Source organism: Orycteropus afer, unplaced genomic scaffold (genome assembly GCF_000298275.1).
Source record: "Orycteropus afer afer isolate SDZICR_OR568_19922 unplaced genomic scaffold, OryAfe1.0 scaffold00433, whole genome shotgun sequence".
Classification (NCBI taxonomy): Eukaryota; Metazoa; Chordata; class Mammalia; order Tubulidentata; family Orycteropodidae; genus Orycteropus; species Orycteropus afer.
The window spans coordinates 1,191,193-1,207,974 of record NW_006922020.1 but is presented as its reverse complement, the minus strand read 5'-3'; the positions used below and the strand labels follow the sequence as shown (position 1 = coordinate 1,207,974).

Here is a 16,782-nt window from a genome sequence, read left to right as displayed (position 1 = left end):
CACTCCCCTGCTGTCCCCAAACAGGTCCTCTCTGTGTCTATAAAAATCCATGCTCCCTGCCCGGGGGTGCGACTTCTCTAGCCCTGCTGTTAGGGCATGAGAACCTCGCCCGGGAGCACCAATAAACTGCTGCTCTAAAACAACTCCGTGTCTTGGTGTCTTGGTAACTCAGCTTTACAGTACACTGCTCTTCCCTTCACCCAAATCACCTATCTAACAATATTCCCTCCCATCCCCTCCCACCCCTGGTAACCAACAAAGAATATTTCCAAATAAGGTCATATGTTTTTATTTATGTATAAGCTATGTTTTGATCTAGTCATAGGTCTATACCTTAATAATTACAAAAATGATTCCTTATATAAATACTTGAGAGCCCACTGTGCTAAAGATAAGATCCCAAATCACTTAGGAAACCTGTAAAGTTCACAAACAAAACCATGAAACATTTAGATTACTTCATGACAGACTCACCCCCTCACAGTCCCAAACCACAAAGCAAATAGGTCAACTAAGAAAGTAAAAAGAACCCTTCACTTCAAGATGGGACTCAATACTCACCCATATACCTAGTCACAGCTTCAGAGTATTTAAATTACTGAATTAACAAGACAGGGATCTCAATATGCCAGATGTAGACAAGTACCCTTTTTCATTCGTTACAGAATATGAAAATCCCACAGACATTATATAGGTAACACCAATATCAAAAACAAATTACTTCTCCATGTCTTCACTATAGTGAGAACCAGAATATATATTAATTAAACAAAAGAAAATGCCCTATGAACAACTGCCTCCTTTGCCATGAGATCAATAGAACTGTATGGTGCCCAGCTACCATTACTGAACATTTTGATCAAAGATTCTGTTGAAGAATACTGGTCCAAAGGTGGGGGGAGGGGGGGAGAAGAGATTGCAGAACTGAATGTCAAATTCTAATGGAATCCAGACTGCTTGAACAATTTCTCTTAGAAAGATCAGCACAAGGCTGGTTACCAAGAGGCGGAGGTTAAAGATATTCCAAATGTCCAAACTATGTGCCACTCCATCATTTCAGACATTAACTCCTCCTCCTCTCAGTAATCTGCCCCCATCTTAGGGTTATGTATTTCACTGTAATGCCTCACAGAACTCACAGATACCCAAGGGATCATCTCACGTAGTGATGGTGGAGGCTGGCAGGCTGGCAAGTTCTAGGTCTGTGAGTAGGTCTGGAGGATCCTCCCAATTCTTGGGATCTGATGAACCTCGATCAGCAGATCAGATGATGGCTGCTGCCCCAAATCCAGGGGCAAGATGACGATGAGTCAAAACACAGAACTGGAGCAAAAGGAGGGCAAACCTTCCCAGGAGATTCATAGGTATACTCTCAAGGAAGCTAAGGGTGGTAGTGTAAGTGATACCCTCTAGCAAGACAGGACTCAAGAGATATCCCACTTGTGTTACTCCAATAGAAGTAACCCAAATGGATGGCTTTAACAATCAGCAGCTACTGAGTTGCTCAGAGCAAATCCCACCACAGAGCCGAATACAAATCATTATAGGGAACGACTACTACCAGCTGCCCAGCCAAGTTGACACCCAACCTTAACTACCACACCACCCCAAACAGGCTTGGATAGTAGGATTTATAATGCATCACATAATGGAGGACAATGGCTAGAAGGGCCACATCAAGCAATTCACTGCACAGACTTTCTGGAGCCAAAGGGGCTAGATGAACCCTTAAACTATTGCCCTATGTTAATCTTTACACCTTGAACCAAAAATACCCCCTAAACCAAAAAAACCAAACTCACTGCTGCTGTCAAGTTCTGAGTCATAGCGATTCCTTCTTGGGTTTCCGAGGCATTCTCTCTATGGAAGTAGATTGCCCAGTCTTCCTTCCAAGGAGTGGCAGATGGGTTTGAACCGCCAGCCTTCTGGTTAGCAGTCAAATGCCTTAGGCACTACACCACCAGAGCTCCAAACCAAACAACAATTTAGCCTACCTTGTAAGGAATGTCTGCCTTGAGCATTCTATTCTTTTAAGAACTATATATATGAGGGCAGAGTTTGCCCAGAAAGACAGCTTAGGGCAGGAGTGCATGGGAGGGAAGGACACAGGGAAGAGGTAACCACAGGGAGGAAGTGGGGAGAGAGCCGTTACACTGTGGGGAATTGAAATCAATGTCATGAAACAAATTGTGTATGAGCTGCTGTATGGAAAATGAATTTGCTCTGTAAAGTTTCACCCAAATCACAATAAAAATTTAAAAAAAAAAAGAATTATCTATAAAGGATCAAAGTGACAGTAACAACTCAAAAGATTTGATAAGAACCTTAAGGGGCAGTTGAGTTTATGTTAATGAGGAAGGAACAATTCAGAAAAGGAGGGTAAGAATGATTGCACACCTCAAAGAATGTAATCACTGTCACTGAATTGTACATGTAGAAACGGCTGAACTGGTGTATGTTTTGTTGTGCATATTCTCAACAACAATGACAATATAAAATTTACAAAACAAAAAAAATTAATTAGCTGTTCCTTATTAGCAAAAGAACAGAAGACAATGAATTATACACAATATAGTTTAAAACAAACTTGCTTAAGAAATATAACAAAAGTAATCAGTTTTTTAAATACCACTATGCCTGGTTGTATAAATGCAATGAGCATATGTCCCGCAAGTGGTCAACAAAAAGCATCCTATAGTTATTGTGTTGGTGAATGTCTTATTGTATATATTTTCACCACAATAAAAGTAAAAGAGAACGAGAGAGAGAGAATGCCCTATAGTTACAACTATATTAAACAAAAGGTATTCTGTAACAAATACCTTCATATATCCAATTCAGCTTAGATGATAACAGCATTGCTGGTTTAATATTCACTGATGTACTCTAAGTTTGCTAAAGCATTACTGAATGATCTGAAACCATAAAAATTTATAGAAAGTTCAATCAATGTTTCTCAGTTCTGTTTGTTCCTTATCCTCTTAGCCACACCCCTACAATCCTGAGAGTGAAAGAAAGAAAGAAAGAAAAGCAATCTGAACCAAGAATGTAGCCAATAGATATTTACTGTACTGAACTGAGGTTCCCTAGGGAAAGAGGGGTACACCAAATTCATACAGTAAAGAGAAATCCATGCTTAGAAAGAAACATTTACTGGTATCTGATCCATTCAACACAATGTAATAAGCAGCCACTATTTACAAGGTACATTAACAGCTAAAGTCCCTGCCCTCAACAAACTTGTGTAGGAGGAAACAGTAAACATGAACACAAATCACTATATATAAAATAAACAGGGCCCTAAGAATGATTCAAATCACCTGCTACATACTTGAATTCCCTGCAATAGCTTTTGGTTGGTATGAGGTAAAAAAAAGCTTTTAGAGAGAAACAGATATCTGAAGTTTGATTTTGAATAATGGTTACGCTCTGAATATAAGAAATGAACAACAGGAAAACTCAGGATCTAGAGTGATAAGAGACCTGGATTCAAATTGCGGCTCACGATCACATTAATCTCTCTCATACTTGTCTTACTCATCTATAAAGCGGAATCATAATATTGTTGGCCACTGTGAAGACTGCGTAAGATGGGTATAAGAGGGAGTATCACAATACCTGGCAAATCATATATATGCTAAATATAGTGCCGCTATTATTTTTTCTGAGCCTAACAAAACGGAACTTGAAGTCAACCCACATTTTGACATTTATGACCTTAGATTAAGTCACATAACCTTAGAACTCATTTTGATCTAAAAAATGGGAAGAATACAACTCAAAAACTTGCCGGGAGAGTCATACAGACAATAAAATCAATGCCAAATTGACCTGAAAAGTGTTAATGTATTACTGAAGATATTTAGCTGGTTTACCCTCAAATGAAACATACTTATGTGAGTGAAATGGCAACATTTTAGCAATAGAAAGAAGGAAGAAGAGAAAGGTAAGGAAAAGGCATATTAAGCCGTATGTGGATCACAGCCTGCTACAAAACTGTAAGTTTCACCACATTTAAACATTCCAAGATCTCTCGGGATATATATAGTTATAGTTTTATAGTTATAGTTATAGTTTTATAGTTATAGTTATAGTTATATAGTAGCAGGTCTGCCTAACCTTCTCCATGGAGAAAAGTGAGTGAACGGGGTTCCATACAAAGTGACATGACAAAATTGGGAATCAGGTTCCAAATGTCAGACACACCCCATTCTTGAAGTTAGAAGATACCTTTCTCCTACCTTGTTTCCCAAAATGCCAAATTCCAATCCCAAAATTATTATGAGATCCCAGAAACTTCCCCATACAAGACTCATGAAGAGGTCAATGTAATATGTAGTCATTAACTTAAAAATAGATTAGATCTATAGAAAGCCGTTAACCATGATCTCAATTCTCTAAGTCACTTGGCCTAAATCCATTTTAAGAGCAAGATTTTTTAAATGCCCAAGAGCCAAATGGTATTGATACAAGGTTAATGAAACTAGGCAGCTTTTACCATTCCTATCTGTATTCAAAGCTACATTTTGGGAAAAAGGTACTGGCTACACCAGATGTTATTATACTAATAAACCACAAGATTTTATTAATCATTCCTCCCCTCTGCATTATCTCAATGATAGGCAGTATGCAGGCTTTCCAAAACTCAATCCATTTTGGAGTCAACTGAGCTATTCTTAAAAGGATTCAAACTGCAAGGAAATGTCTATGGGAGGTAGCCCTTCCAGGGCCATGGATCCTAGAAGTTCTTTTAGCTTCCCAAAAACTTTCAATTCTCTAAGACAATCTGTTTTCCCATAATGGCAAGATGGAGAAAGAATTTAACGAGACTTAGCCTCTACATCAGGTTCCCATTTGCCCTGATTCCATAACAACCACCCCCCATGAGCCCTGATAGACAAACAGGTCAATGCCTTAAGTAGCTGCAGACAAGTAGAACAGTCACTTGGAGAACCCACTGAAGTTAAAGAATCTCCAAATTACCAAGGGGAAATCACTCTAAAAGGGCATCTTTTAGATGCACTCTGGCATATCCCAGAAAAAGGACCTATTCCTTTTTCAATTTTTAAAGACATTAGTAAGGACAAGTCCCAAAAATTTTAGGCCTCAAAGTGTCCTAGGAAACTAGCTAGTCCACCATCTTTGTCTCATAGACAGAGAAAGGGGAAGTCCTAAGAAGATGAATGCCTGAGCAAAAGCTGTGACTCCATGGTTCTGGTCTAGTGTTAGCACTATCTCCCCAAATTATCTCTTTCTTAAGGTAAATAGCTCCCCCAAATATCTATCACATTCTTCCCTCTACAAATCATTGTTATCTCACACTTCTGGACTGAAATACTATATAATATCTAACCAGAATCTATAGCTACAATTTAAATATATCTCATCTTATCCTACTGCCAGTGGACATGGTAGGAGTCATTATCACTCCATATACACAGGAGCTTTTCTCAGACTTCTTCCCCAGGTTTACAAATTTGTCTATTACCAAGGCTAAGTTGTCTATACTTCAGTTTTATTATAAGACAAAGATGAAGGGTCACATACCACATTCCATTTATTATGAAAATAATCATACAACTATCTTAACTTACCTAAAGTTGTCAACCTTATGACATATAAAACATTAAGGAATATAAAAAACAAAAGAGTCTCTGGTTTTTAAAAGCTAGAAAACCAATTATGCAAAAACAAGTGTCTTTTTGCCAAGGCTCTTATTTTCCAATTAGAACCTCAGGGATGGCATAGGACTGGGCAGTGTTTTGTTCTGCTGTATATGGGGTCACTATGAATCAGTGGCCAACTCAATGGCAGTTAACAACCACCCCTTTAGTGTAAGTTCATCCTTCTTAGGATGAGGACAGTAATAATACTGCTCTTGCAAGATCATAAACCAAACTAATGTAGAAACAGGGCCCAGACACCCAACGTCCATAAGCCTTCCTCTGAACAAAAAAGATACATTCTTAAATACTCAATTAACACAGACTAATCTTTCATACATAAATTTTTAAAAAGCTGCTCAAGTGTGTGTCTTTAAACTTTTCGGGACAAGGACATTAAGCTGAATAAAAAGGGCAAACCAGGTTAAGTAGATAAAATATTTGAAACTAATTTGTACCCTTAATCCTGAAACATTTTCCTATCTTCTTATATTGACTGTCTAGAATAGGAAGTAAGGAAAGCACTTGAACTCAAGTCCTTCAGCTAAGAAGCTGTATAGTCATGTACCACATAACATCCATTTGGGTAATGTCCAACCAACCACATATATATATATCTGTGGTCCCAACTCTTGCGAAGCCTATTATATTAAAAATTCAAGGTATTTACCAATGCTTCATAATAACAAACAGTGATGCTCTGTGACATTTATTATTACTATTACAACACTTATCATTATGTATTATTACATTAAAGATGTCTTAGTATATCGGGGAATTGTTTCTTTAATGGTTTTAATACATAGAAAAGTGCACTATATACCATATATTAAGACAAACATTCAGCTAATTGACATTAGATACAAATCATACCTAACTGTTCAGACTTATGTACAAATTCAACTTAAAGACAGACTTAGGAAGAGAACTTATTTGAATTCTGAATCACACAATGTTCTATTTCACAGAACTCATCATGAATGTTAAGGGACACATGACTGTACTTAAAGACAACTGGTGAGATTCAAGGGTGGTATTTTAAGTAGCTATTTCTTACCAAGATTTCTACTAGGAAATGCTCTAAATCTTTCAAAGTGACACCAAGAATCTAAAAGTGGCTTTGAAGAAAAAGTGTTAACAAAGAGCCAAGCAGCACTAACTTTAACTACTAGATCTCAATTACTTTGAATGAAGCCAATTCTCTCTGAATTCTAAACATTAATACATTCTTAAACAGGTATTTTTACCCTAATGAGGACTCACACACATTAAGGCACACACAAACACATAAAATAATTGCAGTTTGAAAGTCCATGCAACTTATTTGAACTTTTAGTGTTTATATATATGGTAAGTGCTGTATTTATACACACAGTGCTCTTTCCCCATCTAGAGATGTATTATTGCTAAAAGTGAAGGAAAATTAATGATTCTAAATTATGGAGAAGCTGTGAATTTTTATTTTATTATGAAACCTTATTTTCTTAATTTCTCTTTTGTGCTATTCTGCCTTGTAAGGCTGAAAATCATTCTCCAAATCGGTCCCTATCCAAATGCTAACTATACCAGAAGTCTCTCGTCAATGCCTACATCTCCACCACTAATGTCATCTCTAGCTATCCTGCTAATACTGATCACTCCGTTCTCTATACTCCAACCACACATTTTTTAAAAAGCTGTCTCAATTGTTTGTTTTCATGTGTATTTACTGTTTCTTCAACTAGCTGAAGAGCTCCTTTAGTACAGTAACTTTATTCCATATTTAATCAGATTGTCTTCTTAGTGCCTTGACACTGGGTTATACTTTCCAAAAATAACCTTACAAAATATCTTTATTTTGGGAGTGAGTATATAAAAGCAAAAACCAAACCCACTGCCATAGCATCAATTCAGATTCACAGCAACCCTTTTTATACTGTCCCATAGGGTTTCTAAGACTGTAAATCTTGACCGAAAGAGACTGCTTCATCTTTCTCCCATGGAATGGCTGGTGGGTTCAAACCACCAAACTTTCAATTAACAGCCAAATGCTTCAACCACTACGCCACAGAAATCCTTGTGGTTACATAAAGTATTTCTTAAGTTCTTCCCAAAATATCAATTTTTAAAAGCTTACAAAAATTAGATATTTTACCTATCAGTTATTTTATAATTATTGTCCTCACCTACTCTAATTAAGGCCACATGCTTTGGAGTTAGGGGAAGTCAGGTCCAAATATCAGCTTCATCTCCACCTATTTGACATGGTACCTAGGCAAATTAATTCATCTATTGCCCCTTTTTCTTTATCTGGATAACAAAAGTGTCCTCACAGAGCTACTGATGAGATAATATATTTAAAACCTACGAAGTGGCTCAACAAATGGTACTAGTTCTTATTGTTACCTTGTGAATATACAGTGAGAGACACAGAATTACTTTTGTAACGCACTTTCTTTAGTTTTTTATATATGCCTACATCCATTACTGAGAATTATATGTTTAGCAAAAAACAGCATTTTTAGGGGGAAAATGATTAAAAGAGAATCCTGTTAACTTGTCATTTAAATAAAATTCAACCTCCACTAAAATGTTTGCTTTTCTTCAATGGCTCTTAATGAGCCTCCAGAAATTAAGAACTGCTGCTTACAAAAGAGCAACTGGAGCTTATTTCTATTTTGTATAACTAATTTTTAAAAACTTAAACTGTTTTTTGGATGGAGTTCATCAGGTTAGAATAACAGGGGTGGAGAAAAAGATAAATATGGTTTCCCCTTCTATACTTAATCAACACACACATGTTAACTCTCCATTAAAACTTTGCTCCAGAAGTTAACTGAGAAAGTCTTTTACCCAATTAATACAAAGTGTTTACTGATGCACACTGTTCCAAGGATATTAAACAGTCACAAGAAACACAAGGACACCTACTAATCTTTTTTTAAAGCTCAAGGAGAAAAACCAGAACAAGCAAAAATCCCATAAACATGACAATGGACACTGGACCCTGTGACCAGAATCTGATTCAGAAAAGTTGGAACCAAAATCTTATTAAAGAAAGAAAGCAAAAGTCTCAGGACCAAAACACCACATGAGCTTAACTTTTTAGGGCTTAACCACAAAGGTAATCAATGAGTGTTTGTTATAACCTCAGAAGAGGAATTCTTACGCAATTTTGAATCCCAAGAACTTATCACAGTGCCTGGACTAAAGAATATTCACTAAATCAAAGAATAAATGCTCTTAATGAGTAGTGTAAATGAGAAATCTAGAATAGAGGAGTTCTCCCATCTTTGCAAAATTAAAGTAAGTGTGGAAGTTTTTAAATACTAGTTATACAAAAAATAAAACTTGGTAAGAAAGCCAAAAGTTACTTTCCAGAACAAGACAGCCACCAGCAAATGCTTCTATCATGTGAACTGGCTCCATCTTAAGCAATTAACTCAGATGATATATTTTTCTTTTATCATCAACTCACTCGTATTGTCAAAAACTAGAGTAACCAAAAGATGGCTGTATTTCAGCTATTTATACTCCCCTTTCTTTCAAATTACAGGAACCTTCCCTACCAATGTAAAAAATGACACAAAAAATTATGTTTTTCGTAAACTTTAAATGTTACAAACAAAATAAAATACTTATTTCTAATTCTAAAGGAGGATTTGCTCAGGCCTCTGCCTTGTAGAATTATTTCACCAAAAACTTAACAATCTCCCCTTTACAATGGAGCTCAAAGCAACTTCCTCAAAAAAGGCACTACTATAAAAATAGGTTGTTGACATACTGATTAGCTGCACACCAATCTAAAAGACTCCCTTTCACTGCAACACAACCTAGCAATTGGAAAACGAGGCAGAAGTAAAGCCATTAGATGCATATAAAATTAAATTATTTTTTAAACTTCTAATGCCTCAATTTACAACTTATTCATTGGGAGTCAATAACTTGTGCTCATGTTTTAAGTTGACTTTTTTATTTTTAAGACTTTAGGCTAAGTTTATGCTTTTTGTTATAGTAATACAGTCTTGGCAAAATTCTGCAACATCCTATTCCTATCATGAAGATGGCCACAAAGAAAAGCAAGCACATACTTTTGGAGATCAGATTCAGACACATATGATGAAAGACAACTCAACTCCAACCTTCCCTTTAAAACAGGCCCACTTTTCTGACACACCAGTTCACTTACCTCTCCCATCGCTCTTCCCTCCAGAGCAAGTGCTTGAAAATCATGATTCAGTTCATCCATAGAACGTACCTATTGTTCAGAACAGAGGAAGGAAAAGCTTCAAGTCAGTATCTTGAATTTCATACACAAAGTACACACAACCGAAAAGCTTTCCTATGTTTACTTTCAGATATTAACAAAGACAATAACAATACCATGTAACTGAGATTAAATATTCACTTACCTTTAACAATCAGGGTACAGGAATGCCCCTTGCTTTCTCCCCTCCCATTCCCTTTTCTTTCCAAAATGAAAAACACACACAAATCAAGCTATCATTACAAATGATTCAGAAAAAGAAAAGCCAAGTTCATCACATGAGAATGATGGGAGGTATTTTTCACATTTTAACGTAATAAAAAAAGACCAACAAGACTAACATGCCAAAGGATACTAACATTTTAGCATGATTACATGACCTATACCTAGCTATTACTAAGTCAAATGACCATAGTGTCTGCTCCCAAGTTGTGAATAATAAGGATAAATTAGAAGACAGAATTGATCCAACCCAACATTTATTTGGTAAACCTCAGGGGAATGTGCTCCAAGGAGTGTTCAATGGCTGGATTTTCAGATATAGATCACCAGGCCTTTCTTGTGAGGAACTTCTGGGTAGACTTCAGTCTCCAACCTTTCATTAAGCTGAGAACATCTGAACAATGCAGAGACTTCTAAATGCCATTGCCAAGATCTAAATTCAGGTCTTCCCATTTAAAATTCATTGCCTTTCCTGTCACCAAGCTGCTTCCATGGCAGCCACAGAAGTTCTCATCCCCAATATACTCTTGTTGTTGTTGTTGTTATGTGCCGTCGAGTCGGCCCCGACTCATAGCGACCCCTCCTTGGGTTTCCGAGGCAGTATCACTACAGAAGTAGGATTGCCCAACCTTCCTTCCGAAATATACTCTTAGGAACACAGATAAAACTGTCTTCTAGTTCCTAGAGCTAACAGAGGGCAAAGTTCTGATAACTTCTTAGCTACAGTCAAACACCTGGAGACAGTGAGTCACCGGGCCATCAGCTCAGGACCATAGTTGCAGGGAACATTGAGCTAAAGTGGAATAATGTACTTCACAAAATCACTGTTTTAAATCCTCCTTCTCTTTTACTCTCTCTTCCTGTACTCCAGCCCTCTTTGTTTCAGTGTCTCTGTCTGCCACACATACACAAAGACCTACCCTTCCACTGTGTACCACTCTCCTACCACCTGTAGACAACTAAGCAAAGAATCTCACCTTTTAAAGTTTTCTTTGCTAGTCCAGCAACTCCATTCACTTGCAGTTAACAAAACCAGATAAACCATATCATTCTCACAAGTGTTTTAATCTAATCTTAATTTTTATAATGGAAGCTTGGTACGGTCTTCAACACTAATCAAACAAGACTCTCCAGACAAACTTCTCCCAACACCCATTAATAATGAGAACATGGAATGTATGAAGTATGAATCTAGGAGAACTGAAAGTTGTCAAAAATGAAATGGAACACATAAAGACTGATATCCTAGGCATTAGTGAGCTCTAATAGACTGGTTTTGGCCATTTTGAATCAGATAACCATATGATTCTGCCAGGAACTACAAATTAAAGAGGAACAGTGTAGCATTCATCATCACAAAGAATGTTTCAGAAAGTACTGTATCCTGAAGTACAATGCTGTCAGTGATAGGGTAATATCCATATGCCTACAGGGAAGACCAGTTAATGCTATTACTCAAATTTACACACCAACCACCAAAGCCAAAGATGAGGAAACTGAAGATTTTTACTACCTTCTGCAGTCTGAAATTGACCAAAAACATGATCAAGCTGTGTTCATTATCACTACTGCTTAGAATGCAAAAGTTGGAAACAAAGAAGAATCACTGGTAGGTAGATAAGGTGACCTCAGTGACAGAAATAGAGCTGGAGATCCCATTATAGAATTTGGCAACACCAACAACTTATTCATCACAGATACCTTTTTTCAACAACCCAAACGACAGTTATACACGTAGACTTCGCCAGATGAAGTACATAGGAAACAGATTGACTACATCTGTGGAGAAGTTCAGTATCTTCAGCCAAAACAAGGCCAGGAGCTGACTGTGGAACAGATTATCAGTTGCTCATATGCAAGCTCAAACTGATGCTGAAGACAATTAAAATAAGTCCACCAGAGCCAAAATATGACCTTGCTTATATCCCTCCTGAATTTAGAGAGCATCTAAAGAATAGCTTTGACGCACTGAACACCAATGACTGAAAACCAGAGGAATAGTGGGATGACATCAAGATAATCCATGAAGAAAGCAAAAAGTCATTAAAAAAACAGGAAAGGAAGAAAAGACCAACATGGATGTCAGAAGAGACTATAAAACTTGCCCTTGAATGGAGAGTAGCAAAATCAAATGGAATAAATGGCAAGATAAAAGAGCTAAATAGATTTCAAAGAGCAGCTCGAGCAGACCAAGTGAGTTACTATACTGAAATGTGCAAAGACCTAGAGTTAGAAAACCAAAAGGGAAGAACATGCTCGGAATTTCTCAAGCTGAAAGAATGGAGAACATTTAAGCTACGAGTTGCAATACTGAAAGAATCTATGGGCAATATATGGAATGATGCAGGAACCATTAAAGAACATGGAAGGAATACACAGAGTCACTATACCAAAATGTTCAGCCATTTCAGGAAGTGGCATATGATGAAGAACCAATAGTACTAAAGGAAGAAGTTGAAGCTGCACTAAAGGAATTGGCAAAGAACAAGGCTCCAGGAACTGACAGAATACCCATTGAGATGTTTCAACTAACGGATGTCATGCTGGAGAAACTCACTTATCTATGCCAAGAAATCTGGCCAATTGACTGGAAAAGATACTTATTTGTACCCATTCCAAAGAAAAGTGATCCCACAGAATGTGGAAATTATCAAAAAATATCATTAATATCACACAAAAATAAAATCTTACTGAAGAGAATTCAAAAACTGTTGCATCAGTATATTGACAGAGAACTTCCAGAAATGCAAGCTGGATTTAGAAGAGGATGTGGAACAAGGGATATCACTGCTGATGTCAGATAGATTTTGGCTGAAAGCAAAGAATACTAGAAAGATGTTTACTTGTATTTTATAGCTATGCAAAAGCATTTGATTGTGTGGATCTTAAAGAATTATGGGTATCACTGAGTAGAATGGGAATTCCAGAACACTTGATTATGCTCATCAGGAACCTGTACATAGACCAGAAGGCTGTCATTCAAACAAAACAAGGGGATAATGAACAGTTTAAAATCAGGAAGGGAGTGCATCAAGGTTATATCCTTTCACCATACTTATTCAAATCTGTATGCTGAACAAATATCCGAGAAGCTGGACTGTAAGAAAAAGAACATGGCATCAGGATTAGAGGAAGACTCATTAACAACCTGCGATATACACAGATGACACAAGTTTGCTTGCTGAAACTGAAGATGATTTGAAGCACATACTGATGAAGATTAAAGACTACAGTCTGCAGTATGGATAACATCGCAACATAAAGAAAATGAAAACTCTCACAACTAGACAAATAAGCAGCATCATGATATATAGAGAAAAGACTGAGGCTGTCAAAGATTTCATATTGCTTGGTTCCACAATCAACACCCATGGAAGCAGCAGTCAAGACATCAGGTATGTATTGCACTGGGCAAATCTGCTGCAAAAGACCTCTTTCAAGCAAAGATGTTTCCTTGAAGACTAAGGAGTGCCTAACCCAATGCAAAACACAACACACTGCCATTGAGTCGGATCTAACTCATAGCAACCCCTCCTTGGATTTCCCAGGAAGTATCACTATGGAAGTAGACTGCCTAACCTTCCTTCTGAGGAGTGGCTGGTGGGTTTGAACCACTAGCCTCCTGGTTAGCAGTCAAATATCTCTGGCACTACGCCACCAGAGCTCCTGTGCCTAACCCAAGCTATGGTATTTTCAATGGTCTCATAGACATGTGAGAGCTGGACAATGAACAAGGAAGACCAAAGGAAGAGTTGATACTTTTGAGTTGTGGTGTTGGTGAAGAATACTGTAAGTACCATGGACTGCTAAAAGAACTAACATATCTGTCTTGGAAGAAGTGCAGCCGTAATGCTCCTTGGAAGTCAGAATGGCCAGACTTTGTCTTACTTACTTTGGTCATGTTGTCAAAAGGGACCATTCTCTGGAGAAGAATATCATGCTTGGTAAAGTGGAAGGTCAACAAAAAAGAGTAAGGGCCTCCATGAAATAGACTGACATACTGGCTGCAACAATGGCCTCAGGTGTGGCAAGAAGTGTGCGGCTGGCACAGGACTGGGCATGTTTCATTCTGTTGTACATGGGGTTGCTATGAGTTGGAGCTATTCAACGGCACCTAAAAACAACAATAACAACAACCTCCTTTGGCTTCACAAAACTATTTCTTACTCTTTATTTTGGGCCTCTACATCCCAAATCACTTGCCAGTAACTTTTAACTGTCTTATGCCCATCCAGGGCTTTTTCTACTGTTGCCTGTACACAAAAAAGCATCTCTCACTCCCCTTACCAAAAGAAACAGAGCAAGTTGAATGCTTTAGTACCTGATCTACTTCCATGTTCTTCCTCTTCCTCCAATCCAATGACATCATCCATAAACAGGACCCATGCTTCTCAGTTTCCTTTCTATGTACCAGATCCTAGAACTTTCTTCTGTGACCCTCAAGACACACCTTGTTCTATCAGAGGTCCTGTCCTAACTAGTATGATAATTTAGCACATTAAGTTGGTTTTTACCACATGGTAAGTTTCAAACATCGAAACAGATGAACCAAGAAATTAAATGACACACTTGGCAATTTTTAATCAAATAAAACCATCACTGTACAAAAACTTTATTCTACAGAGCTTCCCTACATACCATCCCTAAGAAACCCTACTGCCTATACCCAAGCATCTTTACACTTATCAGAATTATCAACAAGATGCCATACACTACACTGTTACTTCATCTATAAACTTAGCAAACATCAGCTACTTTACACATTTGTTGTATGATTAAATGAGACAAATGTCCAATATGTAGTAGGTACTTATTTAAACTGATTCAGCTCACACATCATGACTCTTGATTATTCTCTGTAAGGTATTGGAATGTCCCCTTAACACATTCAAACTTTCTTCCCCTACCCTCAGTTAATAAAGGGCAACTTTTAGTCACTCACTGTTGAGGGAAGAAAAGGCCAGAGGCTCTCTGTAGTTCAGCATTTCATTTCCAGAGTCAACATATCAGATATACTGAGATAACCTGAATGCCTAACTTACTTTCCAAAAAGTACATCCATTTTCAATCTTCTCAATTCCCAAACAAATTACCAATTCAGAGAAACTTCTATTCTCCATTTTAATCCATTTCCAAAAAGCACAGGCTCAAGCCAATGATCTCTTAACTTCTCATTTAAAAAAAAAAATTTTTTTAGGAAGGTAAAAACCCCATTGCTGAGAGAGCCAGTAAGATGGCGGACTAGGCAGAAAGACTGCACAGACCCTCTTCAACAAAGAAAAGGGAAACCAGTTAACACAGACAAAGAAGATAATCCTGGACCCCTGAGCTTTGAAGGGAAGGATACAGAAGTGGACTAAACCCCAACTAGGAGAATTTGCATGAAAATACCAAAAAAGGAGACAGATGGAGCTGTGGTCTGGCAGCAATCCTGACGGTATGGCACAGACAGCTTTGAGAGTGCCCAGTGGTGTTAGGACCTAAGAACATAAAAATCAGCCTTGCTACCCAGGGACTTCACCGAGGACTGCTCTGGTGGCTGGGGAATAAACAGAGAAGGTGAAGAGAAACGCGGGCTGAGCTGTGGACTTTTGCCTGTCCAGAGGGCACTGCCATTTTGAATGTTCACAAGTGGCTTGACCATTTTGGATATTTGAAGAGACAGTGCTCCTGCATATTCCAGGGGCTTAAAAACAGGTTCTGCTTGCCAGCAAGCCCAAGGACACTCCAGACCTGGAAGACTGAAAAGGCGCAACATTCCCCTTATTACTCATACGCCACACCCTCTTGGTGAACGGAGGTGCAGCCATCCCCCACTCCCACATAACTTCTGGGCCCACAGGAACTCCATCACAGTCTGTGTGCTCAGATGGAGCCTGGGTGCCCTGACCTGTCCTCCACCGATTTATTTTCTCATTATTTTTATTTTTTTTCTTTTTTGCTTTCTTTTTTCTGGTGATTAATTTCCTTGTATTTGTCTATTTTAAAACAACAGTTATTATTAATACTTTTGTACTTTTTACTATTATTCTTATTCTTCCCCTGCCAGGTCCTAGCTTTTTTTCTTTGCCTTGTTCCTGGTTGAAAAAAAATTTTTTTTTTTTTTAAATTTACTTTTTCCCCTTTTTTTCTTGTGGTTAACACTGTTCCTTGTTTTTCTTTTAAAATTTTTCCTTTTTTTATTATTCTCCTTCTCTACCTTTTGTCTCTTAGTGCCCTATTCCCAGATATTGCAGGTTTTCTCTTTTTTTTTTCTTTTTCCATTTTTTGTTTTTTTGGTTACTGTTCCTGTGTGATTACATGGTATGTTTTTTGTACAAATACTTTTAGTTTTTTGATCATTATTCAATTGTAATTTTTGTCTAACTGAGTGGGAGACACCAACAGTCCCCATAAGACACAACTACACCCACACCTCTTACAACTTCACTTACTGAGAAAGAGCCATTTCCTTCTTCTCCACCAAAGAGCCAATGATAAAAAAAACACCAAGAAGTGCCTGAATCACCCATGGCTACTCTTCACAAATAGTTAACAGAGACCTAAACACAAAAACGCCATAATACCTCAGACACAACAGACCATCACAGTCCACACAAAAAAGCAGGATAAAGTGGTAGAAACAAGGGAGTAGGATACAGACCCAGAACA

General features: G+C 37.7%; 1 protein-coding gene across 1 annotated transcript in view; it reads right to left on the bottom strand.

The window, feature by feature from the left end:
* Positions 1 to 16,782, bottom strand: part of PUM1 (pumilio RNA binding family member 1) — a 190,022-nt gene that overhangs the window by 112,567 nt on the left and 60,673 nt on the right. The window contains exon 2 of the mRNA XM_042782731.1: positions 9,832 to 9,900. Within this exon, the coding sequence (XP_042638665.1) occupies positions 9,832 to 9,900 (69 nt within the window). The remainder of the gene's footprint in view (positions 1 to 9,831; positions 9,901 to 16,782) is intronic.